General features: G+C 43.2%; 1 protein-coding gene across 15 annotated transcripts in view; it reads right to left on the bottom strand.

Moving 5' to 3' along the window:
* Window positions 1–25,924, bottom strand: part of ADGRL3 (adhesion G protein-coupled receptor L3) — a 486,265-nt gene that overhangs the window by 52,333 nt on the left and 408,008 nt on the right. For 14 of the 15 annotated variants that reach the window (XM_085058079.1, XM_085058071.1, XM_085058069.1 and 11 more), the window contains 8 exons: window positions 25,111–25,294; window positions 24,167–24,289; window positions 21,749–21,957; window positions 20,893–21,069; window positions 11,612–11,821; window positions 10,902–11,122; window positions 4,012–4,078; window positions 2,539–2,630 (listed from right to left, as the gene is read on the bottom strand). In XM_085058079.1, the coding sequence (XP_084914205.1) occupies window positions 2,539–2,630; window positions 4,012–4,078; window positions 10,902–11,122; window positions 11,612–11,821; window positions 20,893–21,069; window positions 21,749–21,957; window positions 24,167–24,289; window positions 25,111–25,294 (1,283 nt within the window). The remainder of the gene's footprint in view (window positions 1–2,538; window positions 2,631–4,011; window positions 4,079–10,901; window positions 11,123–11,611; window positions 11,822–20,892; window positions 21,070–21,748; window positions 21,958–24,166; window positions 24,290–25,110; window positions 25,295–25,924) is intronic. The other variant, XM_085058067.1, reaches the window with a different exon arrangement.

Consider the following 25,924-nt stretch of genomic DNA (forward strand, 5'->3'; position numbering starts at 1 on the left):
AACAGCCTATTAAAATATTTTATGGCCTTTATTTTTACGTTGCCATAGGGAATCAAGTATTTTGCTGTTGTTAAACAGGCTCAGGATTTATGTTGCGAGAGCTTCACCACAACCTAACACAGAGTAATGCTAGGAAATGAACTGGGAGAACAAACTCCCATTCAGCTCTCCATGTGCTGTAAAGCTGTCACATACAGATGGCAGCAAGGGGCCCTCCAGTGCAGGCCCTTGGTTCTGTTTGTTTCATTCAATATAAACCGATATGACAAGAGGCAAGGCTCTGGGACCTGGGTGCCTTTTTACTAGCCCTCTAGACCCACAGAGGGAAGCCCAGAAAGGATCCTTGTGGTCCCCTGTGAAACAATGTGTTCTGGGGCTTTTTATTCCAGAGCTGCTGTAACACAGCCATATTTTGCAATTGAGTTGGAGCCAATGACTGTGGAGGAAGACATCCCCCACAGAAGGAGGTCTTACTGAAAAATCTTCTTAAACTACTGAAATCTACTGAAAAAACTTACTGAAAAATTTTCTAGAGATTGCAAGCCCCTTGCTGCCCTCGGAAACCTCCCTCCAAGGTGAATTCCCTTCTCTGTTACAAATCTGCACTTCCTCCCAACTCAAGAACATCCCATATTGAGACAACACAAGTCTTGAATTTAGGTGTTCCAAAATTACAATCCAGTCTGTTCTGAAATTCCTGGTTTGATAAACTTCCTAGGGTGAGCCTGGGGTCTTCCTGAGTTTATGTTATGTTGCTCTTATTTTCTCAAGCATAAAAAGTAATTTGTAATGAAGCAATGCATTTGGAAGAGTATCAGCAACATGCTTAAAAGTATTTTAATTGCTTGTGTTTTCAAAATGTTTTAATGAAGTCAAATCAGGAACAGACACTCATCTGCCAAAGAACCTATAAAATATTTTACAATGACATTATAATTGATTCAACTGGTTGTATAAATTCCTGGCATTTTAAACAAAGATACTAGCGATTAGCTCAAGAAGATTATTCAGTAGGCATTTATTATTTCTGCTTTAATTATAAGGGCTTTGTTGTTTTTTTTTCTCCCTGGTTTTTAATTTAAATGTCATACTGCAAGGCTTTCCAAACAGATTTTGTGTGGGTAACCTTAGAGAGACTGTTCTCAGCGAGCAATCCCTTAGCACTAATGCATGACAAGTAGCCATATTAATAAATGTTATTAAATATACCATGCCTTTAATGCCTCATCCAAAACCAAATGACAGACTATATTTCTGGGATCAATCCTGAACATCCAGGAGGGATTGCTCCTCTAATTTCATTTTATAACAGAGAGATGGCAGGAGAAATTGAGGCAGAGCAATCTGCCCACAACCCAGGCAAACAAAGGATCTGTGGGTTTCTGAGCTCATTGGGGTCTCCTGGATTTGGACAGACTCCAGTTCCCTTTCCTCCCAACCCTCGAGGGAGAAGCTGCACCTAAGAAACTAAAACTTCGCCCAAAGGACCATGCCAGGTCGTGGCACACCAATGGCATTGCAAGCCTTGCCTGCTGTGAAAGTTTCCAGGGTGGGGCCCTGATCTGGTTTAAATTAAAGCTGCATCTGCAAGAGCAGCTTAGCAGCAAGAACAACAGCCTTGCTGAGAGCTGCCTCACAATGTGCAATTCAGACATCTTCTGACGAGCTCCCCTTACACCTCTTCTCCCTTTCCTACCATGAAAGAGAGAGGAGAATGCACTTCAAGCCGCGTTGCACCACTCTCTCCTTTCCTGGGTGAGCAGTAAAGCGCTGACTCCCAACAGTTTCCTCCTCCTGAAGCTCATTAGATGGTTTTATTAATTAGCAGGCTCCCAATCTTATCATGCACTGCACCTGAAATCTCGCTTGTATTTCTGAAGAGAGTAATTAAAGCCAGGAGTAGTTGAATAAACAGGCACTGACAAAGACTAATATTCTATCAATATAATGAAGCAGCTTGCTAGACAGTAAGATGCCTGGGCTCAGATGTTAACCCAGCACAAGGGCAAAACATGCTTTGGCTGGCAAGCACATCCACCTGCTGATGTGGGCACCCCCAGGTAAATCCTCAATAACTTTGCTGAAAGCAATCATACTCAGGGGAGCATTTGGGTCATGGAATCTGTCAGGGGCCAAAACAAACAGAAAAGAAGTAAGGCAGCCGCCCTCAGAGCACAGAGAAGTAGTAATAATCAACAGTTTCAACACCTTCCCTGTAGAGACTGCAATAATTAGCAGGTAATTATTGGGCACAATTTCCTTTACATAGACTAGGAGGTTACCTGTTTCAAGGACAGAAAATATAGCTTTGCCTCCTTTATGTAAAATTGAATGGAAAATGCCACCAATGGCAGCCAAATCCCAGTATAGTGCTTCATCATCAGCCACTTGGTATCTTTTAGAAACCACTCTGCATCACCCAAGGTGTTGTCCCTGGTTAGGACTACTGCTGGCAGGGCAGGTTCCCCTGTTTCACACCTCAGAGGAACGAGGGAATAAACAGCAAAAGACAGAAACAGGCAGAGAAAAACCACTTACTTGATATTGTCAAGACATCCAGATTCAGGTTTCAGTATGGCAGTATGATGAAACATTTTATAGAGAGCAATCCCGAGGAAGATGACATTAAGCTGCAAAGGAGGGGGAAGGAAAAAAGAAAAGGATTATGTGACACAGCACATCATCATGGGGAGAAAGTCAGCTCCTTCTCTGTAACAGATGGGTTACTGTAGGAAATTAGCTCCCAGTACAGTTTTATAGGGACTGAATCACAGACAATTTCTAAGGATTTTATAAGGTGATCTGGCCTGTAGATTGCAGGACTGGCGATGCCACAGCCTTACCAAAGGCTGGTTCTAACCTAAACTACAGGGCTTCAAAGGAGCATTATGGAAAATTAAAAATAGTTGTTGTAAGGGCTTTTCAATGTCTGAGAGGTGTACAGTTATGAAAAGTAACTTCCAGCATCTTACTTACCTAGCCCCAGTGTAATGAAGCGGAAAAGCATCTTTTTCTGTGAGTACACCTTTTAAACACAGTGCAATGGGGCAGATGGGCAGGAAAATCACAACTAATGCTTAGCACAATGCAAAGTTGAAAAACAAAAACAAAAAAGAGTTTGATTTGTTTGGTAAAAGATGGGATGGTGTTTCCATGCCTCAGTGGTAACAAGGCTGCCAGCTCCTGGAAAGGAGTTTCCCAAAAGCCCAGTCTAGGATTTGAGACATAATCAAAAAGGGAAGATATCTTTTTATGAATGAATGGCTTAAGGGAAAAAAACCCCAACAGCTGTAGCTGGTGGCATTGACCCCTTCCTGACGTGGAAGGCTGCTGAAATGGCTCCCAAGTTGCAAGAGAAGCAGAAGAAGCAGAGACAATGTCTGCATTGAAGTGAGAGCGCCTGGTTTTCCGTGCTAGCCAAACTGTAGTCTAGTCAAAACAAAGGATGGTTTATTTAAGCCATATTGTAGCGATTAAAGTATAAGAAAATTCCAGCTGTCTCTAATGCTGGGTTCTCTACCTTGTTGCTGTGTTAGCTGATATGCTGGCAATGTGCTAAACATGAAGTCACACAATATTCAACTTTTGCTGGGAAGGAAAAGCCCTCATCAAACTTCTTTTCCAGTTTGGACTTTTTTTCGTACGTCCCCCCTTCCTCCCAGATTTCCCTTTTCTTTTTTTGTGTTATTAATGCAAAACTTCACTCCAGAATTCAAAAAGGGTGTGAGCAGTGAGTGGCATCAAAATAGAGTTTGGCAGTTCTGAATGTCCAGTGGTAGAAACCAAAATCTGCGAGTGCCCATTCTAAAGCTCCCTGGTCCATTTTGATCAAGTATTTTGCAATGCCAAGAGCCTCTCATAATGAGGGTCTAATTGCTTATGCCAGGTGGGGTCAAAGAAGAACATGCCTTCCTCGAATTAATCTGTGTAAATTAAAGATAAAGAGAAAAGGGACAGAAAAAGTTTTATTTCTTGACCTGAGAGATGGAGTAGTTAATTAGGAGTTCTTACCATAATTATCAAGGTCGCCGGTCCTATAAAGCTCCAAATGAAGTAGGTGTCAAGTCGGAGCCAACATCTGTAATGAAACACAGGGGAAAGGAGGCATTCAAGGACTGCACCCAGGACATACATCAAGAGTGAGCGAGTGACAGAGAAGAATGTGAGCTGCAAAACACGCCGGTGGGAGACAGGAAATATTACATTGCTTGTTCATTTAAATGCTGAATTATGTGCCCAATTTCTGACAGCGCTATTGATGGAGTAAGATAATTACCTCTAGAGGAAGCAGGGAGAAAATGGCACAAGGCCTATTTGCTAAGGCTTTCTGCATCTGTCGGAAAAAGTCCTTAAACTGTGAAGTTTTTTTAAGGAAGGGGTCTGATGAACATCCAGAGCTTCTTCCTTTGCTTTATGCTCCTCTTTGCTCTCCAGCTCTGATGCAGTGCAAGCTGTCTGTCAGCTGTCAAGCGAGATGACATTTCTCCAGCAAGCACATCAGAGCAACTTTGGTGCAAACAGGAAGCATGAATTGGATAACAGAAGGCTGAGGTTTAATTAGGTTCAGCAACTTCCCCTTTAAAGTGTTTTATTTCCCTGAACCTCCTGAGTGTTTTGTTTCTACTAATGTTTCCAGGGTTGCATATGGTCTGTGCTATCACAAGAAGTTGATTCATGGCCTAAAACTAAATTATTAATCGCTTAATTTCAACCGCATTTAATACTCCCCACATTTTTTAAGGCCCCTGGGAAATTACATTTCCATTCCTAGTTCATTCCAGGCGACAGGAAGATAAAATGGAAGTGACTCGTTACAAGACAGACGAATGTAAATTCCAAGAAAGTTTCACATGATGTTTAAAATAATAATATCTCCTCGTGTTTGCAATGTTGCAAATCACAGCTCCGCTTATACACAAAGGACTGAGAAAGCATAAAACCACTCTTATATTAAACATCCAATGGAATTTCATAATTAAGCAAGTGACAGGAACTGTATATATGAATTTATCACAGTGGAAGAGATAGCAGTTCTCACAAATGACAGCTCTAGTGTATGTGCTTAATGTTTTTTCCCTTCCAATGGACTTTGCAACAGGCAGAAAGGTCTGTGCCAGCAGCCCCATGGGAGATGATCAGCAGGAGATGCCTGATGAGAGAATAATACATGCCGTGAACCTCTGGGACTGGGAGAAGCCAAGATATGAATAAATTCAAATATGCAGAGAAAACTTCTCACTTCCCTCCCTGACCATATAAATTTCAGGCCTCACCAGTGTTGGAGATGTATTGATATATATATACATATACACTCATACTGCTATTTGTCACAAATTAAAATACCGTCACTTCTGTGACTCTCATTCCTGAACTGCCTCTGCAGCTGCTCATCCGGAATCTTCATGTGATAGCATCAAAATCTTAATGCAAGAGGCAAACAGAGGCTTTCAGAACGATTGCAGGGAAATATTGTTTCCTCCGTGGCTGCTGAAGTTCAAGGTGATTTAGATGCAGCTGGTAATGGAACAACATGAGTGACTCGAAACTACTTGAGTCTGATTCCCTATAGGAAAAGGTTTATGTGATCATGACATCTGTGTATCACCCATAATAACATCTGAAATGTCGCTCAACTGCAACTAGATCTGACAGAGGAATTGAAGTTTCAAGGATAATGAAGTCCCTGTAAAAAGTCCCCCATCCCTGAGCAAGGATGTCCGCATAGCAGCAGCTCACACATTACACGGCATTTCAGACTTTATGCCCACCCCATCCCCCTCAGGAAAAATGAGTAACTAGTGCTTATGCCTCAGCTGCTGTATATAAATCACAGAATATGCAGCCCCATTGCTTTTTCCTACTGATAATGAGTGCTGGTGTGTGGGAGAGGACCCAGGGGGTTGTGGGGTTTTTATTTTTTTTTTAATGAAAATATTTTGAACTTTTTTTTTCTTTTTGCCAGTTTAACATTTAAAACAACCCCCAGCCCCTGCTGCCCAGGAGTTGGGAACACGTATTTTAGTTCCTATCAACTTGGTTTTCCTGCAGCATGAAGAGCGAGCTGGCTCTTGAAAAGCCTGGGGAAGAGGAAACACATAAACCCTCTCTTAACTTCTTGAAGCATGATGACCACCCTACAGTCACATCTGATGCAGCTGGTTTTGACTGCATAAAGACTGGGACATGAGGAAAACCAGGGAAAGCTGAAATACAGAATGAGCAAAAAATTGTGCCAGGCTCAGCAAAGAAGAGAAAAGTTCCTTTTCCAGACAGCACAAAGGATGAAATTTTCCATTCTGCTCCCCTAAAATATCGGTCTCTTCAGTTGCAGAAAACAATTGAATGACAAGAGATGGATGCTGTGGATGAGAAACAGATAAGGAGCCAGGTCCTGCCATCAGGGTAAGTGAGGGCCAGGCATGGAGTAAAAGGAGCCCTAGGAGAGATGGCTTCATCTAAGCTGGAGTACAGCTTGTGAAAAACAGAGGAGGCTTTTTTCCTGCCTCTCTGTACACTTCAAAGAATGTGATGTCATTTTTCATTTGTTTAAATAGCAAACTTGCCTTTCTACGAAACCATGTATGATACCAAGTCTTGGGTGACTTAAAAAAAAAAAAAAGAAAGGTAGGGTTTTTGGTGGTCATCAGGAAGAGATGAAATTTTGAACTTGTTTAAGTAATACCTCATTAAAAATGCAAATTAAGACCAAAACATCAAAACACAGGCATCCCGCCAGTTGCGTTATGGAGCTGTAAATTGCTAATCAGACAAGTACCACACTGAGCTTTTCTTGCCTTAGAAGACAAAAACCCACACGCACAATGAGCTGCATAAATGAGCTCCTCAAAACAAGGAAGCAATCAGGCAACTCACTTCCCAAAGTTGCTAATCTTGGGCTGCTGAGTTACTTGTGACCCTCCACACGCAGCTGCGCTGTGAGCACGGGTTTGCCACGTTATGAGTTTAGGCTTTGCTGCCATTAAGCAAACGAGCTTCTTTGGGGCTCAGTGCAAGGCAAATGGATTATCAGGGAATGTGTGGATGTAGGGAATACTGCTCAAAACCCCATTGCTTCTTCTAGGAGTCACCCCAATGCATTCAGCCCTCGTGACAAGCTCCATGGCACTGCTCTCCTTTACTTTTTAATTTCCTACTTTTCCACAGAGACAACTCACAATATTCACCTAAAGCTTTTCCCAAGTAATAAAGACTACAAAGAGTTTACTCTATTTTCTGCATGAAGAGAAATCAAATACTAAACTATCCCTGGTGTGCCTTAAATATAACCAATAAACAATCATTAGCTGCCATTGGACCATAAAATTTGAAGAGCCCTAAACACATCATGTTGTTCATGGGAGCTCAGCGGTTTGTTTCACGTGGCTGTACAGCCTCCTTGTCAGGGTGCAGTAATGGGATACCTATGCACCAGACATGCCTTTCAAGGGTGCAATATAGGTTCTGCTTAATGGAGTTCAGCATCCACATAGCTCACGCTTCCTCCTCCAAACACTGGCAGCAGCACTGCAAATAAAACAAGTTCAGTGGAGCCACCCAAGACAGACCACATTGTTAGAAGCTATTTTCTGAGCAGCATTTACATGCATGAAATGTCGGCGCCTGGCTGATGGACTCAGAGGCTGTGTACATACACAGGGCTTTCATTTTGCTTTCTGACAGCTGGATTGCTTACTGTGTATATCCTGCTTTATAGCATTCCAGAAGGGGGGAGAAACAGGGGGAGAAACAAAAGAGAGATCCCTGCCATGATGGATTTGATCACCAATGGATGAATATACCTGCAAGTGCATTCTCTAAAATGTATTGAACCCCTCAAAGCATAGCTGCTTTCCTCTGCAATTTGTAAGAGGCTTTGAGACGAAACCCAGGAAAAGTATGGAAATATGGAATAGCTTCTTGCTGCTGGTTTTGGATGGCCTGCTTCTAGCATGAGCCCTCTCAAATGGAGACTGCTGAAGTCATAATTGAGCTTTTACTGAATTTTAGACACAAGTTATTTTCAAACACTAACAACAACTGCAAACACTACTTTCTATACTATTTTCTTTGCATTTTGCAGCACTGCCCACCATGATCCGTGACATCAAATCCATCTAGGAGATTGATGGATTTGGTGAATGCACAGGACAAGGCAAATGATGTAACTTTTAAAAGTTTTTTTTCTGAAGTACAATCCCAGTATCTTCTTTTTTGCAACAAAACTTGAGCTGTTGCCATTTAAGACTCAGTAGCTGAAGACATGGCCTGTAAGAAATGGTCACTTGCAACTTCATGTGAGCATTGCCAGAATCCCTTTGGCAATGTGGGGAAACCACATCATCTGCAGTGGGGCTTCCTGCTTTTCATCTTTACTTTAGAAGTTACAATCAGAATAAGGTGAGATGCAACATTTCTGATTTATCTGGGGGAAAGGACCAAACAGGGTTCAGATAGCCTGAATGGGATGATCTTTTAATGGAATCATTATGCTGCTGCTTAGTCATAAAAGCAAATTAATCTCCTAATAGAAGTGGTTTGAACTGCTCTTAAAAAACAGTAAAAGGAAAAGGATCAATCCCTATCCTTGAAATAATTAAGAGTATCTTTATGGAGCAGCTACTCTAAAATGCCAATATAAATACTAGGACACAGGACATTTCAGAAAATTCCAAGCACGAAGTGATGAGCAAAGCAACACAAGGAGAAACAACTGCCTGTTCCTGGCCATGCAATCTGGGCATGTGTTACAGGAGGGTTGGATTTAGAAAGGAAAATGAAAACAAGAAAACCCTACACTGGGTGTTTAAGCAAATCATTCTGAGATGTATGAATGGTGGCACCAAATGCCAGGCAAAAAACAAATAATACTAACAGCTCCATAAGTCCTGCTTAAACAAATGCAGCAAATAATGGAGGGAGGCAAGTAATATATTCCAGAGGATGTTTTACAAAACCTGGCAAAACCAAGCAACTTCTTGCAATCAAATTATGTATGCCTGGCATATAGTTCACTACAAATTCTAATCAGTTCTACCCTTCTAATAACATTATACTGAAAAATACATCATCATCCATCAACCAGATGGAGCATGATAGTTATACAAAACATATTGTATGTTTTTTATTTTCCTCTATGAGAATGTGATAAAATTGTGCATTCTGGAATTAAAAATTATAAATAAATATTTTAGATTTGCAAATCTCAGTAAATATTTATTTGCAAAATATTATATATACATGTTTAATCATTAAAAATACGACTTCATACTGTGGGGAGGGAGACATATTTTATTGGCACACACACAGGACTGCTGCCTCTTCAATGCCAAGATAGTGAAGTTGTGTTGTTTGCTTCCAGTGAATTTCAGACAAACTTTCTGCCTGTACCTTCCATGCTATGGAAACATCTGGGCACCCAAGGCCTGTTTGCAAAAGCCAAAGGGTGAACAGTATGGAAAGTAGCCACAAAACACTACACTGCAAACTGGACAGGTGAGGACACCACTCCAGCAATGGCAGATGTGCAGGAACTGACTTTCCAGACAGCTGGAATATGTTTGAGGCTCAGTGTGCTCAATGTAGGCCACTGTGAAGAGATGGTCCTCCACAGAAACACCATAGTTAAGAATAAATTTCTCTAAAGGGAGGAGGCAGACTGTTTCCATACCTGATTCCATAGGTGCTTATATAATGCTCAGGAGGGGGTGTAAATAAAAGAGCTTGTTGGGGCAGAAAGCAGGTGGCAACTGATGGAAAGTCTCCTCCAGAAATGGTGATCAGCTGTTGTGTTACTTATTCTTTACCCTCTAGGCCTGTAAAAGCCAGTCAAACTACTTTGGATAAATTGGTAGAGATCCTTGAAAACTTACACCCTCCTACCCTTATCTGTGTGGGCCATTTCCTTTCCTTTCCACAAAGTATGACATTTATACAAATTCAGGTTGCTAGTCTCCTACTCATGGGAGGAACAGAACACAAATATCCATCTGGGATCCAAGCCTACCTGCTGGCATGGTAATGGATCATAAGCAGCTCAATTGCTCCCCAAATCTGCTTTTGCAAGGAATCAGGTTCATATATACCACTAAGGTTTCAGGCAAAAAATCCGAAGTTGAACTTAACAGAAGATAAATGCTGCCAAGGCCTGACCCAACCTATGCTACAAAAGAGCTTCAGAACCACCACTGGCTCACTGCTATGTATGCCTTCATATTGAGCCCTTAACTCAGTTAACATGAGACTGGAAAGGCAGACTGACAAGGCATGAAGAAAAGAAGTCAACAAAACCAGACTTTTAACCACACTGTGGCAAAGATGGCAAAGAGAATCAAAGGCTCGATTGTCCCCTTGTTTTCCATTAGACAGTGTTGCATGATAATCTAAATTGTGCTTTCATACCAGCTTCAGCAATGTTGAAAACACTTAAGAATATTCATAATGATAAATGATATAGCTGTTCTGATTTGCAAAGAGCCTAATGAACTCCACAGTCACCACCTACTTTGCCTGCAGGCTCTGTTAATTTGATAGTACAGTATCAAAAAAAAAAGAAGAAGAAAGCAGTATCTTCATCCAAATAAGAAATACTCTTTGGTAAAGAAGGAGGATCGTGCTGATATAGTACCAAAATGAGACTTGGGACAGTCAGCTCTGCTGATGTTATGGAATGATGTGACAAAATTTTCTTCAACTGACTTCCCTAGAAAATATCTTTACAAATCATTTCATAGCAGAGAATTTGTCCTGTGTCATGATGGATTGCATTGGAGACACAGAGACAAGGCAAGGCACACCTCCTTGCTGAGGTCTGCCTGAACAAACCCTCTGGGCTCCTCACATCCCTTTGATCTCCCCACTCCCACCTCTCCTGAGCAGGTCCAAGCAATGCCAAGGTCACTCACACTTTGTCTGTGCCGTAGCTCCGATAGTCCACCGCTGCCGACACGGCCACGATCAGCGCAGGCATGCCGTACCCCACCAGATAGAAGTACTTCCTCCGGGAGTGCTCGCTCTCAAAAACCTCCACCAGCATGATGTAGAGCTGCACCCCCTCCAGGAACATCCAGGTGAAAGCTGCCAGGAAGAAGAAGTGCAGGAGGGCAGCAAAGACGGCACAGGCAATCTGCGTGAGGATTGAAAAGAGCAAGGGAAGGTGTTTGTACCATGATGAATCAATGCAACAGTCAGGAGTACTCTTACTGGAAGGCTTAATAAAAATGAGGGAGTACTTATCTTCCCTCTCAAAAGGAAGAACTATTTTTCACTTGGGAAACGTGTGAATTGTTTTAAAATAGACACAGCTTTGCAAAGATAAATGACATTAAAAGATGCAAAGGTAGACACATACACAATCTGGGAAATAAACATATGAAGATCTACATGGTATAAATGCATTTTTACAACCTGCTAATTAAACATAAACACACATAATTGACAAGCAACACACATACAGCCCCTGAAATCACAGCAGGCACCAGCATGTGAGTCCCAGTTATCAGCCAGGGGCCCAACCCTGAGAGGACTCGTGCACGGAATGAAGGCAGTGCTGGAATGTCCCTCACTGGTCCAACACTGCAGAGTCACTGAGCCAAGAGCCTGTGCTGCCTCTTACCGGCTGGTCAGTCCGGTTGATGCCGATGAGGAAGAGGAGCTCTGCCACAAAGAGGCTGATGCACAAGTTCTTGTGAATCGTGTTGCGGTCGCTCTGCAGCCCACGGAAGAAGCAGAAGGTGAAGATGCAGATCAGGAGGCAGACCAGTGAAAGCAGGATGCCAACCCATGTGATGAAGTCCAGGAGCAGGTCGTGGACTGCATCACTGTGCTGAAGATAAAATGAAAAAATCTCATCAGTTGTGTGATGTATGACTTCTAATTCATCCCAGACACAGAGTAAGGCTGTCTGTGGCACAAAGTAGCAGTACCAAAAATATTAAACAGGCCTAAACTTGAATCCTGCAGCAAGAAAGCAGCAACTCAAAACACAGACTCACAAGTGTCTTGCAAGCTGCAGGTGCCCTGAACAGATTCAGACCCGAAAACCTTGTAGAAACATCAATACTGTTGATGAAAATACTGAGATGTCAGGGCTAGTCTTGTGTGCAGCTCCATCTTGCACAAACATGGCAAAGGAGTGTCTGGACACACAGTGTAAAGAACCATTGAACAGAGTGATTCAAGTGTAAAAAGGTATTTTATGCTAACAACATCATGTACAACAACTGTAAGTCCATTACAACCATTTGCCAACAGTGAAAAAAGACTCTTTAAATGTTCACAGAGATGTATGAGCTTGGAGGCTTTGGAAAGAAAGAGATTGCTTAAATTTCTTTTTTTCTTTTTTTCTACAGGGGAAGGAGAAAGGAAGTTTGATTTTTCTTTTTCAGACCCTGGAGTTATATTTTAAAACTCCTGGGAAGTCAGATTGATTCTGAGAACAGTACCCAGAAAAAAGGACAGACCTTTTAACATGAATTTGCTTTTAAACTGTAACAGAACAGTGATTTTAAGACAGCCTGGAAAGTGAGTGATTCCCTGTGATGAACTTTTTACGTGGATGTACTTCAAAGCCATGCAAACAAGGCCAGAGCAAAGTTAGGCAACAAAGTTTTGTGAGAGGCAGGATAGGTGAGCTTTGGCTCTGCTGACAAAACACTGCTGCACTGCTCCTGAGCTTACACTGCATGTCCCTCATGGAAAGAACAGGCATGTGATGAGACCCTCCTGATAAAATGATCCCACCACCTTCTTCCTCATTCAGGCTGTAAAACTTGCTTGTCACTCCCCAAGCTTCCACCAGATGTGGTGGAATTATAGATACCATTACTTAGCAAAATGTAAATAAAACATGGTGAGTCATGAGATGACTGCTCTGGTGTAAGTGGTTAGAGTCAATGAGCTGAGGAAAAGACTGGCTGGAAATCTCTGGGGAAATTTCACAAAGACCAGAGCAGCTTGAAAGCCAGCTTTGTGATCCACCAGGTTGTGTTATAAATGGTAATCACATTCCCCACCACTTCTGGCATTTCAATGACTTAGGCATTACGTAGGCTGGCAAATACAATAGTGTCACACTTCAAAAAGCCAGGGCAAAGTAGAAACATTTTTCTCTCCATAGGATAAAAGCTTATGACAGATGGAGGGAAAAGGTGATTAATTTATCCATTTTCTTTGCCTGCTTGCCAATGATAAAGCCACATCAAATGTCATGCCTTTCCCAATATACACTGCTATGTCAGCACCCACAAGAAACATCTCAAACCTTTCAGCTCTTTGTCTTTATCAGCATGAGTGATCGGCATCAAGTGATAATGAAAGATGGGGAGTGACTCTCTGCTCCATCTCTTCCATGCTGGAAGCTTTCTCTCCAGGAAGACTTGGAGGTGGAGAGATGCAGAGCTCCTTTGCCCAAACCCCCTTGCAGCTCTTTCTGAGTATTTCCAATATCTAAGGAACTAGAGGTCACAAGTCCAACAGGGAGACGAGAAATCATTGTGTGCTTTCTGTGGCTCATGACAGAAATGCCTATTCCAGCCAGCTCATCCAGCAGCGCCCAGAAACCTGACAAGATGAAGCACATCATTGCCCTGGCAGCTGCGCATTGCTTTATCTCAGTGTCATTCCAGCTCATCCATCCCTCTTAACTCTGCAGAAAAATGTTAATGCAAACCTTGCACCTTGCAAATCATTCTTTCTTTTGTCTGAGGCTGCTGGGGAATGGCAGGAGAACATCTCCCTGAACAAGCCCTCTCTGATTAGATTGGCCTGCCAGGCTGTGGACCAAGAGCTCTTGGGCTGGGTGACAGGACAAGGCAGCTAATGCAGGTGGATGCAGGGAGAAAGAAACCAGGCAGACCTTGGCCAGATGCACCCACCCTATCCAGATATGGCCCACAGCACAGATTCATCTGTCCCAAGATAAATTTAGCTTAGCCCAGGGAAAATTCTCCAAGGGCTTTTTTCCCCAGGAGAGATGAAACTCACAGGTCTCAGCTCCTGCACCTCTTATGACAATACCACAACTCTGCTGACTGTAAGACACAATGCAGGAATTACAGGTGGTTTTGCTCTTAGAGAGGGATCCTACCATCTAGGTTCATGGGCTTCTTCAGGGAAGGGCTGCTTGCCCAAGAAGCTCACCATGCTTAGCAATAAACGTGCTTCATTGCTGTATTATTATTATTATTATCACTCTTACTACTCTTCTTTTTAATATTAATCGTAAAGATAATACTGATTTTATGTACATAACACTCATCCCTGGAGTGCTGAGAAACAACCATAAAACCAACTTCTCCATAATTACAAACTCCCTCCCCAAACCCAACAAACTCACAAAAGAACAAACAAGAAGGAATAATAACAATAAACTGGGAACAAGAGCAATTTAAAAACACCTCAGGGGAAAAAAATATGAATTTGTAGCTTTTCTAGTAAAGTCCAAGAGAAGAAGTGAGCTGAATTTTAAAGGCTGGGTATGCTCCAGTCTGTTTGAGATGCCCAATTTCAGGTGCTGCTGCAGAGCCAATGGATCAGGGAAGACTGGATAAGCACTGGCATTGTTGCCATGGCAGTGCCAACTGCCCCCTCAGGGCAGGCACATCCAGAGCTTGTACACCAGAAAATACAACAAAAGGCAACTTGCTTTTTGCTGGAGACTGAAACTTGTAATTACTGCACTGTCACACAAAGCAGAATAATATTTGAAAAGGGGCAATAGTGGTAATATCTCCCAATGCCGCGAGCTTTTCCTTGCCATCACTCAGTCACTGTGTGACAAATAAGGGTGATGGTACACAGCTGGTATATGGAGTTCCAGGGTTACATGTGATACAGAGCACACCAAGATTTTGTATGGAGGTCTTAGCCTTCAAGCCTGGTCCTTGAACTGCAGAAAAATGCAAGAAGAGTGGATCTTCTCTTTATTCTACCCAGCATTGTTCAAACACTCCTTGACTGAGGATAAAACAGCTTTGATGTGCATGCTAACCACTGAATCACAGCATGGTGAAGATTGGAAGGGACCACCAGTGGGGTCAGCTGGTCCCATATCCTTGCTCAGGTCCAACTGGACTCTGTGTTGCTGCTGATCATGACCCTCTGGGATCTGCCCTTCCCAGAAGATCCCTAGGGATGCCTTTCCAGCACAATGAAAGCCCGAGGGTCTCTAAAGCATGCATCATTCATCTGAGACCACCAGTGCACTGACAACAGTCAACTCTTGCTTCTCAATGATCTCCCCGAATACCTGAGCAACCAAAAGAGCCTAGGAGAAATACCGGACATCAGTCCAGGAGACAAGTTCCTGACAGCTTCAACCAAACAACTCCTTGCCCAAATGTACCATGGCTCTCCAGACTGGTGCTACATGGCACAGCATGAAAAATACTGAGTTTTGTTACCACTGAGCTACACTCACTTCACAGAATAAGCTGACACACAAATTATTTTCAGCACAGGAGCAACTTATTGACTAATTGAAAAAAATAAAATAATACGTTTCAGTGACAGGGTTTCTGCAGTATGTTTTACATTTATGGTTTAGGTATGAACCTAACCCAAAGCCCGGTGAAAGGAGATGTCTCTGCCTTTGGAATAAAGCCCTGGTTTTGTTCTAGAGGAGCCAAGAGCAGTAGGAGAAGAGTGCTGATGGGGATTTGTGCAGGAGGAGTTACAGGAGCACTGGTAGCAACCACAGCAGGGTGAGCAGGCAGCCCAGATATTATCCAGGCTGGGAAAATCAATGAGCAACTCTGGCAGTGCCTGTACACCAGAGCTGAGCTAATAAAAACAAATCCCAGGGAATGTCAGCTTATGACAGAATGGCTCTCCCTGAGATGAACAGCCATTTCCTCCCTTATTAAAAACATCAGCAGAAGAAAGCAGCAGCCAAACCAAGCTGCCAGCAGCAAAGGACACATTCCTTTGCCTAATCTGTCCCTCCAGGAATGGAAGAAGTAATATCTATGGGGGTGGAGGAATAAGCAAGCAGTAAATAAAAACACAATGTCATCAACTAGCTCAGATATGACCGCTCGGTGCCTGGTGGGAGCTGGCAGAGTGCTGGGCTGGGCAGAGACCCAAGTGGGACAGGTTTGAACTTCTGTGCATTGCTGATGCTGCTTTTTGGATTTGCAGCTATTTGGAGCTGTGAGGGGTCTCTCTCCCCTTTTCCCCAACCTCTGGTGGTGAGAAAGGATTTACTGCTATGACCTGGCTGTAATGCTTTGTGGCTATGTGCAAAGGGCTACTGAAGAGGCAGATGGTTTTGTAGATGTGTCAAAAGCATCAGATAGGGTACACGGACTGGGGAAATCCCAAGAACTCCTGCAGTGCATCCAAGCTGGCTAAGGGCAGCACCTGCTGTGGCTATAAAGGCATGAAAGGCTTTGAGAGAGCTTTTCCCACCTTGTGATTAAGAGGAGTATCTGCTGGGGGTATCCCTTTGCTTTAGCACCCATCCTCTCCATCTTCCCCAAGGATGCACCAAGGGAGGTAGGCAGCTGTGTTCCACAGACAGCACAGTACCCATGGATCTGGCACACATCCTGTCTGCTCTCTGCAAAGACAATGCTGCCCTGGGCACCATCAGGTCCTAACCCAGGAACAATGAGAGCAAAATTCCCACCTGAAGCCCCTGTGCAACTTTACTGTCTTCTGATTTTGGCCATTCACAATCATTCATGCTCAGATCCCTGAGCATTCCTACAAGGTGCTTTAGTCTGCCTTAGTCCACAAAGCTGCCTTCATACTCTGCACAGGCAACACAGAGCATCTTACTCCTCTTCTGCCTTCCTCTGCAAGATGAAGGCCTCCTAGCAGAACTTTCTCCCACAAACTTCTCTCCAAAATGCAAACCCTTCCAGTGTCTGCCAGAAGCAGCATCCAGTACAAGCCACAGAAACCCCCACGGCCAGGGAAAATGCTGTATGGGGGCAAGTGTGCACAAGGAAATGGGTACAGACCTCACCTCACCATGTGTTACAGACACTACAGCACGTGGCAAAAGCCCACTATTTCCACTGTACTCACCAACCCCACTGCAACTGAGAGGCAGCTGAGGTGAGATTCAGGCATGGAGAGGAGGTGAGGCTTAGGAATGATAATTGCATCCATCATCCTGCTCTCCCATGCTGGCTAGATTTAGCCAGCTGATTACTCACATGGCATCTCCAGCCCAAGAAATGATCTGAAGTGGTTGTGCCAAATTCTGTGCAGACATCCATCCAGCCAAGCTGCCAGAAATGTGAGTTTCTGGAAAAAGCCTGGTCACAGCATCATCAGCTTCTGCTGTCACAGTGATGGTCTTACCCAGCCTGGTGCTGAGAGACAGCTGGGACATGGCTGCATCCCACCAGGGCCACTGCCTTTGCTTTGGTCCTCACATTCACCCTGCTCCCAGCCAGAAAGGAGTAACTCCAGCTTTCACCTGCACTGCTTTAGGCAATGGACTGCTACATTCCACTTAGATTTCATGCATTTTTATTCCTTTCTCTCTTTAGCTTGCCTTATGCTTCCACTCCTCAAATAATTAGCACAGTGTAACATGTTTGTGGTAAGGATTAATACCTGAAATCTTCCTATTAATTGCAACAGTCAAAACACCTTTCTTCTTTTCTCCCTTTTTTGTTGTATTTAAAAAAGAAGGGTAAGATCTGGCATTCACTACATACTGATAAGCAACATTTATCTACCCTGGGGGTACCTTTGCTTATTCTGGTTTGGGTGGTTTTTTTAATTGCATTTTCCCACCAGCTCTGAACTTGTTTTCTGGCTGCTTAATTTTCCCATGATATATTTGAGATGCATCTGCTATAATTAGTATGATGCAATGCAAAAGCTTATATGAAAAACAACCTGTAAATTTTGAATAATTCTACAGCAATTACATAGGTAGGACAGCTTATTTAACTGTGGGTTTTGTTCAACAGCATGGGAGTCACTACATTTTTATAGAACTTAAGGGTCATAACAAATATCCTACTTATTCAAACAATAGATAGGTATTTAAAATAGATCTCATCTATCCCAAACATATCTCATAATTTAACAAAGTATCTATGAGACTGTAACAACTTTACCATAACACAGGTCAAATGAACTTCCTAGATGGTGAATTGTTTCCAAGTTTAAAAATCTCTCTCAAAAGGGAGGTTCTTATTTTTCCTGATAAATTGTGCAGCAGGGCAGTGTCCTTAAGGCCATCCAGGAGGATTCCTCAGTGAGATCCTGCTCACCACTCATTATCCTCTCTCCACGCTGGCTGGGGCTCTGACAGTGGCTGGAGTGGGATCTACAGGTGAGGGTTCACTGCTCCTCCCAGCAGCTACGCATCCTGCTTGTGTGCACAGCCACTCTTGGTCCTGGGCACTGATATTTTACCCCGGTGGGTGAATAAGAAACTCTGGGCCCAACCAATTTTAACAGGCAGAACTCATCTTCAGATTAAATTCTTCTTTAATCAGGTACTGTCCAAGTAAGAATTGATCCCAGCAACATCTACTCTTCAAGCACACCAATAAATCCCTGATGTCATGGTCAGCTGCTGTCACTTTCTGCCCCTTTGGACAAAGACATATTGCTTTTTCATGCTGGAGAGCCAGATGGCCATCAATCACCTCCTCAGCAGCGCTACCTTCCAGCTCCACCTTGCCACACACACTCTGCTAATAATTAAACCACAGCCCGGAACTCGCAGAGCAGCCTCCGAGGTCCCCTCTGGAGAACACGCTCTTTTGCCATGTTACCAGGCAGGGAGATGATTCATGAGCAGATGTGACACTTGTCAAACTGGTGCTGGTTTTTGATTAAGGAGCAGGACTATGATGACTGCTCCCCATGATGCCCAGTTTTCAGTCTTATTAGGTAGGGTGCTGTGGATACTCATTGCACCAAAGGATGCTCCCTACGGATCCAAAAATTCAAACAACTGAAGTCAGTAGACTACAAATCTCAATCACAGGAAAAAAGTGTTTCTGTTACAAAACTCTCAGAATATTATTAATTATTGTGTGTACAACAGTCCTCTAGATCATTCCACCTCCAAGAAGACTTGCAGGTCATTGAACGACCAAGGAATGCCGTTCTGAGCAAGCCACAAGATAAGAAAATTACTCAAAAGCATATCTATGACCAGTAAACATGAGACAATGAACAGCTCCCATTTGTTTTTAAACCTCCACTTTTCCAAAGCAGCAGGTATTGTGCTGCCAAGACTTTAAAATCAACTCATTACAACAGCATAAGGAATGTCATATAAGCTACCTTCAGATATGCCAAGAGCCACATGGTCAGCTCCACTAACAAGCGAGACAGTGCCACCAGGAAGAGCAAGGTGACAAGCAGCTGGAGGGACGAGTTGCAAATGTTTGCATATTTACATCTGAAATATGTGTCTGTGTTATGTGGGAGGAAGCCTTGCCCTGCCTTTGCCCTCAGGCCAGGATGATCACTGAAGTGGACATGCCAGGAAGCTGTCCGGTTGTATCAGAGTCAACAAAGTGGAGCCAACTTGGCTCTCACAGCAATGGTACTTTGGCTGCAGCCAAATGATAAAACATGACCTGAAAGTCTTGAGAGCACTTGTTAACACCCAGAAACAGCCACTAGCTAAGGGAACACTGGCTTGGCACTCGAAGCTTCCAGCTGCAGCTCTTTCCAACCTGTTGGATGAACATGGCCGAGGAAGGGTCTTACATACTTTTTCTGCAAGATGAGATAACAGCAGCTCAGCTCTGCTTGTCTCATGAGGTTTGGATGGAAAGTGCAGACGAGGCTGACCAATTTGCAGTTTGAGAAGAGGCTTGTTCAGCATGGGCTGTATCTGCACCCTGCAGTAGGGATCACTCCCATTCACACCAGTGGAGTGGATCACTATCTGCATTTCCCAGGTGCAACCTCTGACTTCAGTGACTCAGGCATATCTGTTAATTCCAGGTGGGTGATAATGAGCAAAACACACATTTCTTATGAAAATTCGAGCAGTTGTAGGAAACTGGCAAAACCAGACCTGGACTGCAGAATGCCATTAACCTGTAAGTATGTGCTCTGAATAGGCCATTTCTTCAGGCAACTCCCAGGACAATGCCACAGCCATTTAGTGGCATGTTTCCTGGACTAGGACTGAATCCTGCAGAATAAAGGGGATACTTCAACCTGCAGCAGTAACAGATATATCCTGCCTCTCTCAGATGGAACCAGCTGTTGTGGGAAATGTGTTCCTAGGCTCCCTTTCTTTTTTTTTTTTTTTTTGCAGAGCTTTTGCCATGCGTGATGCTTATTAAATGTATATTTCATTGCAGCTTTTCATAATCCTCTTCAGATTATTAAGTGGAACAAAAATAAACAAAGCAGTGACATTGGAAGACTACTTGAGGAAAAAGTAGTTTTAAAACCATAATAGTTTTTGTGGTTATGCAGTCATGGAAGTGATTCTGAAAAGTTCTGCCTGCATGGAAGATGCCAAATCCATATCCAGCTCAGAGCAGTGGATTTTGCTGCAGTGCCAGGCACATGGAGAACACCACAATGAAGAAAATGACTAGGCCAAAATCATTTGGATAGCAGGGCTTTCTCTTCTTTCTCCAGCAGTTTAGACTGGCCTCAACCAAAGACAGGCAAGACAGCTCAGGAAATGGAGGACCATCTCAACAATTCTCCCGCTCTTGAATAAAATCCCAGATGTGTAATTCATTCCCAAAATCACTGCTACCATGAGGAACATCTACTTTCACCACAGAGCAGAAGGAAGACTTACACCAGATGGTTTCTACTTTTAGAGTTGCTGTCACGCAGCAACATCCCTGCTCAGCCCCATTAGCAGTAACAAAATGGAGTCACACATTGACTAGCTTTCCTGCCCAGTGCACTGGCAGCCTGGGAATCTGCAATGCCTACCTTAACTTCCACATGTGCCATCAGGACTGCAAAGTTGGTGAGGTGGTTGCAGGAGCATGTGGTGTGTGTCTTGTTAGTCGTCAGGAGGCGACAGCCCTGGGTGGACCAATACCCTGTCATTGTACGCTTTGTGTAGCTCCAGAACGAGCAGTTTGGATTAAAATTTTCTTCTGACTGCTGCAGGGAAGAAATTAATAAATGCAGTAACAATGATAGGCTCTCAGAGATTTCCAAATGCACTATTGAGGCTCTTTGTAACTCTCACCCTTTAATTTTAGATAAATAATCAGCAGTGGTTTATACGTCAAGTACTACTTTCCAATACCAGACAAAGTTAGATTGTTGCTGCACTCTTTGCTAATGCAAACTTAGTTCTTTGTTCTTGATTAATTTCAGACATTGACTAAATCCAGCTCTTTAAAACCAGACTGCTTCATTTGCATTGCAGAGCAGAGAAATTAATTGCTTTAAGCAATCAACTTTTGCAATGACTGAGCTTGGCTAACAGGAGGACTAGCTGTCTTCTTTCACTGTAATTCCACTTTCCTGTAACATCCCCTGCCACCATGATAAAATAATATTATGGTCCATTCTAATTTATTGGTAGTTTTTAATTACAGAATGATGCGTGTCAGCAACCGAGCAATGGGCAGCAGCTCAAAGGAGACTCTTTACTTCTATTAATGCAATGTAAAAGAGACCTTCTCCATAAATAACACAAAGTGCAAAGGAACAAAAGTATAATTCAAAATCTAATCAAGGACTGCTGGGGGCCTCACAGCAGCCAACTTTTGCATCACTTCATTTCAGAAACAAAACAAAAAAAAAAAGGTAAGTGCTTTTTGAACTCACACACCTTGATGTGCTTGACAGTAAACACCACAGGATCAGCCAGGTAAACCTTATTGCTGAACTCTTTATTTATTGCTGCCGTGATGACAGGGGAGTTGACAATGACAGAATGATTGGTCGACATTGCTTCTGTTCCCAACTTCATGCTGGCATTCTCTGTGGACAGGTAGGTGCCCAGGTTGTTGTACAGCACAAAAGCCACCCTGATCTCACCTAGAAGAGAGGGAAGAGGTTAGATAGCCAGGTGAGATCATCGGGGTGTCTTTTTTTTTTATTTTTTATTACGAATCTCTTCTCTAAGCCAACTTCAAAACTTCTCTGAAAAAATGTGAAAGGACCAAGATGAGGCATATGAAAACCCACCTCCTGCCAATCCCAGAGAGCACCAAGAGGTGCAAAAAGCAGTCCATGGATAAGAGAGGCAGAGCTCCTTCTTCCGAAATAAACTTTAATAAGCAAACAGATGAGCAGAAGATAGACAGGAAAGGTGGGCTTATTTTTGGCAGCAGTAGGTGTAACTGGCTCCAGAAAAAAAGGGGCCAGGTGGCCCATTTCCCACCTGACATCACTTTATTCTCCAACATATACTTGGGAAACATGTTTCGAGCTGGCCTGTTGCACAGATGCAGTTTAAAACCATAATTTACTCTGTTAATAAATTAAGACCATCTCAGAAAAGTGTAGGGATGAATCTGGGAGAAGAAATCAAAAGCTTTCCAACACAACTCCAATCTCACATGACAGGTAAAACAAAATTGCAGAAATTTTATTTAAAAATACATTTCTTTTCTTAATTTGCCGATCAGACAACCAGAAAAACACCATTAGGGAGCCTGCAGAAAACCAAGTCTACCAGCCAGCTGTTTTTAACTGAAACCATCCAGTTTGCCTTCTGTTTTGCACATTATTTCACAGCCTATAAATAAGAATGGGATGTGATTAGTTTGCCTTCATATGTATTAGCTGTGGAGAGGTATGTTTTTGTTTCTATAGGGATCACCATGGCATCTGAGGAAGGTGAAGCACTGATGACTCCAAAGGTCCTTCCCAACCTAAATCCTTTTATGATAATTTTATTTGTAGCTCTTTGGTGACCTCCAGGCATGTGTCAAGCTGGTGCAAATTGATGGTGCTCTTCTGCTTTGAACACAACTTTAGTGATACTGTGTTTAGAAATACAGAACTTGCCCTTCATTGCTGCCAGCAGACTTTCTCTATCCCTACAAATCTCCAAAGCTTGACAGTGGAGCAAAAGTCCTGCCTTGCTGGAGTTTTGCTACACATCTTGAGTTTTAAACTGTCTCTAAAAGAAATGCTTCTCTTCAAATCCTGTGTGCAAAGGTACCAAGTGCTGTCAAGCAAGCCAAAGGCAAAATTTGCTCTCTGAACCACCAGACCAACGTTTCCTCTTCAATAGTTGTCTATAATTTTTGTAAGTTTTAACACACGTGGTCTGGCTGTAACACTGCCCTATCACTCCATGCTCTTTACTCAGAGGAGGGTGAGGCACTGGCACAGGCTGCCCAGAGAAGCTGGGGACACCCCATCCCTGGAAGTGTTTGAGGACAGTTTGGATGGGGCTTTGAATAACCTGATGGACAGGGAGGTGTCCCTGCCCAAGGCAAGGGGGGAGGAACTGGATGAACTTAAAGGTCCCTTACAACCCAAACCATTTTGTGATTCTGTCTTTTCCCTGCAGTGACCTAAGCCCACATGTGAGTGTTGTCCCCTGTACAACAGATTAAATTTTAAAGAAACTCAGAAATAGGAGCATTTTGAGCCCACCAATAGAAGCCTGTGAGTTTTAAGTTGGTCTACAGTGAGGCTGTACAGTTCAACAAATGTGTCTGCTCAAACTCCTGATCTGCAAATAAAGGCTTGGCAGGAAGAAGACCATTCACATATACCATCATCTAAAATTTATACTGTATCAGGAGGTTCATAAGATACAGAAGGGCACTAAAGATTTAGACCCATAACAGGTAATCAATCTTTTCTGCCATGCTGGCTCATTATTAATATTTGCTAGTATTGTTTCTTCACGCTACTTTTTCAGATATTTGTAAGGTGTCCTGCTGTGAAGCAGTTTCCTCAAACAAGCCTCTTATCCCATCTGAAGCCTCCTACTGCAGACAACAGCAGTTAAAAGCACTTCTCTGGATTCAGCACTGTGCCCCATAATTTAAGGATCTGATACATTTTTACCATCACAAAATACTTCTGAAGGCTGTGAATCACTTAGCAATATAATACATTCCCAGTCAGCCAATGTAGCTTGCAGTCAAGGGCATGAGCAAATGACGCTACCCGTTAATTTAAATATTAACATAGAAATTAATACTTTACTTATAGTTAAACACACAACAATGCCTAAGGCATGACTGTCTCATGAGGCTGGCGTGGCCTGGGGTGCCAGACCTACCATTTCGACCATTTTGCTTCAAGGTATTTGCTGACAGCTGAATGGCGCTCCCGTGGCCCATGTTCTGGGGAAACTTCAGATCTTCCAGATTCCCATCTGTGCTTAGTCTCGCAACTTCCAGCTCTGTTTGCAAGAGAGACAGACACTAAGAAAAAAATCTCTACTGAAATAATCTTCAATACGGTATTTCAAAGCTACAAAATGGTGTTCCAGACCAGTTGAGAGCAGAGGAATCAACTTACAATGCTGCATGCTAGAATGTGCTTGGGCTCCTATTTCTTTTTAAATCTTTGCCCTGAAGAAATTTTAAATTTAATTAAAAAAAAAAAAAGCACAAATAAATTCTACTCTCTGTGGAAGACAAAAGACAACCGGTTCTTGTAAACAAGAACCTCAGGATATTAAGGACAACAGTTAAAATGAAAATCTGAAAATACTAGTTCTTTGCCACTGGCAACTGGTACTTTCTGTAAATGTTACCAGTGCTCAGGATCGGTATTCATAGAAATAGAAAGAAGAGTTGTTCTCATTTTACATATGCACAGTGGGAGTGCCAGTGCTTTCCATCATGCTTGTTTTTTAATTAAAATCAACAATCAGCTGAATAAAGACACAAATTTGTATGAAATGAAACACAATTGCCTTACGATGAACAATCCCCCTGTGAAGCAGTGCTCTCATTGCTCTAGCACAGATTATACCCTCAAAGCCAGAAGCAATAAAGGCAGGTCAGGTGCTTATTTTCCATGGGATTTCAAGGGTAGAGAGCTGCCTTTTTCCTTAGGCTGTTTCAGAAAGACTTTGAAGTCCTTCAGACAAAAGCCCAAGACATATCTAACAAATCACTCTCCAATTAATCTAGGGACCACCAAGACCAAAGCCAGGCTCCACAGCCTCCACTCTTCCACTGGCTGCTCCCGGCATTGACAGGATTTGCCCCTTACGGATGTTGTCAGTGTTCTCCCGGACGATGTCTGTCTTCAGCAGGTTGTCAGCCAGCACAAAGGCACTGTCCTCCACCGTGTCCAGCAGCTTGGTGGCTGCGCGCTGCTGCTCGCTGGCGTTCAGGTCCCTCCATGCGTTCAGAGCCTGAGGCTGCAGGAGGTTGTTCACCGTCTCCACCATGGCCTGCAAGGCAGAGGGGTGGAGTGAGAAAAGGCTCCAGCAAACCTAAAGCACCAGAGACCTCTGACATATGCTTAGTCCCATCCTCCACACACAGCAGTTTACAGGGGCATGACAGCATCTCCTTCCCCTGCCCATTTGGGGCACAATGGAGCAGGACAATTTTTGTCCCATCAGATGGGAAAGGGAGGAAATACTGATTTTATTATAAATGCAGGCTGGGAAGAGTGCTTTTCTGCTTCTATAATGGTCAGCTCTGGGCTTGGAAAAAGAAGGAATTAGGTGGGGAAGGAGAGGCAGGAGGAAGATGAGGATTAAGGAAACATGCAGGAAAATATACTTCAAAACCCATCGTGAAGCAGGTGCTGCTCCCTGCAGCACCAGAACTCAGGAGCAGGGCTGGGGCACCAAGGAAGGTGTTTATTATTTGCAAAGGCTATGCTCCCTAAGACATTTCCCACCACATAACCTGTGGCAGGCAGCCATGAAGACACAGAGATAGCTGAGTTACACCACTTCATCCAGAGCAGCAGCAGGTGCCCTTAGAGATTTAGATAAGACATTTCAGATCACTGCATTCAGGAAGGAGCCAACCGTGTGGAAACAGCTTCAGTCCCTCCTACGGTGCACCTT

This window comes from Lichenostomus cassidix, chromosome 4 (assembly GCF_008360975.1).
Source record: "Lichenostomus cassidix isolate B80296 chromosome 4, HeHo_3.0, whole genome shotgun sequence".
Classification (NCBI taxonomy): Eukaryota; Metazoa; Chordata; class Aves; order Passeriformes; family Meliphagidae; genus Lichenostomus; species Lichenostomus cassidix.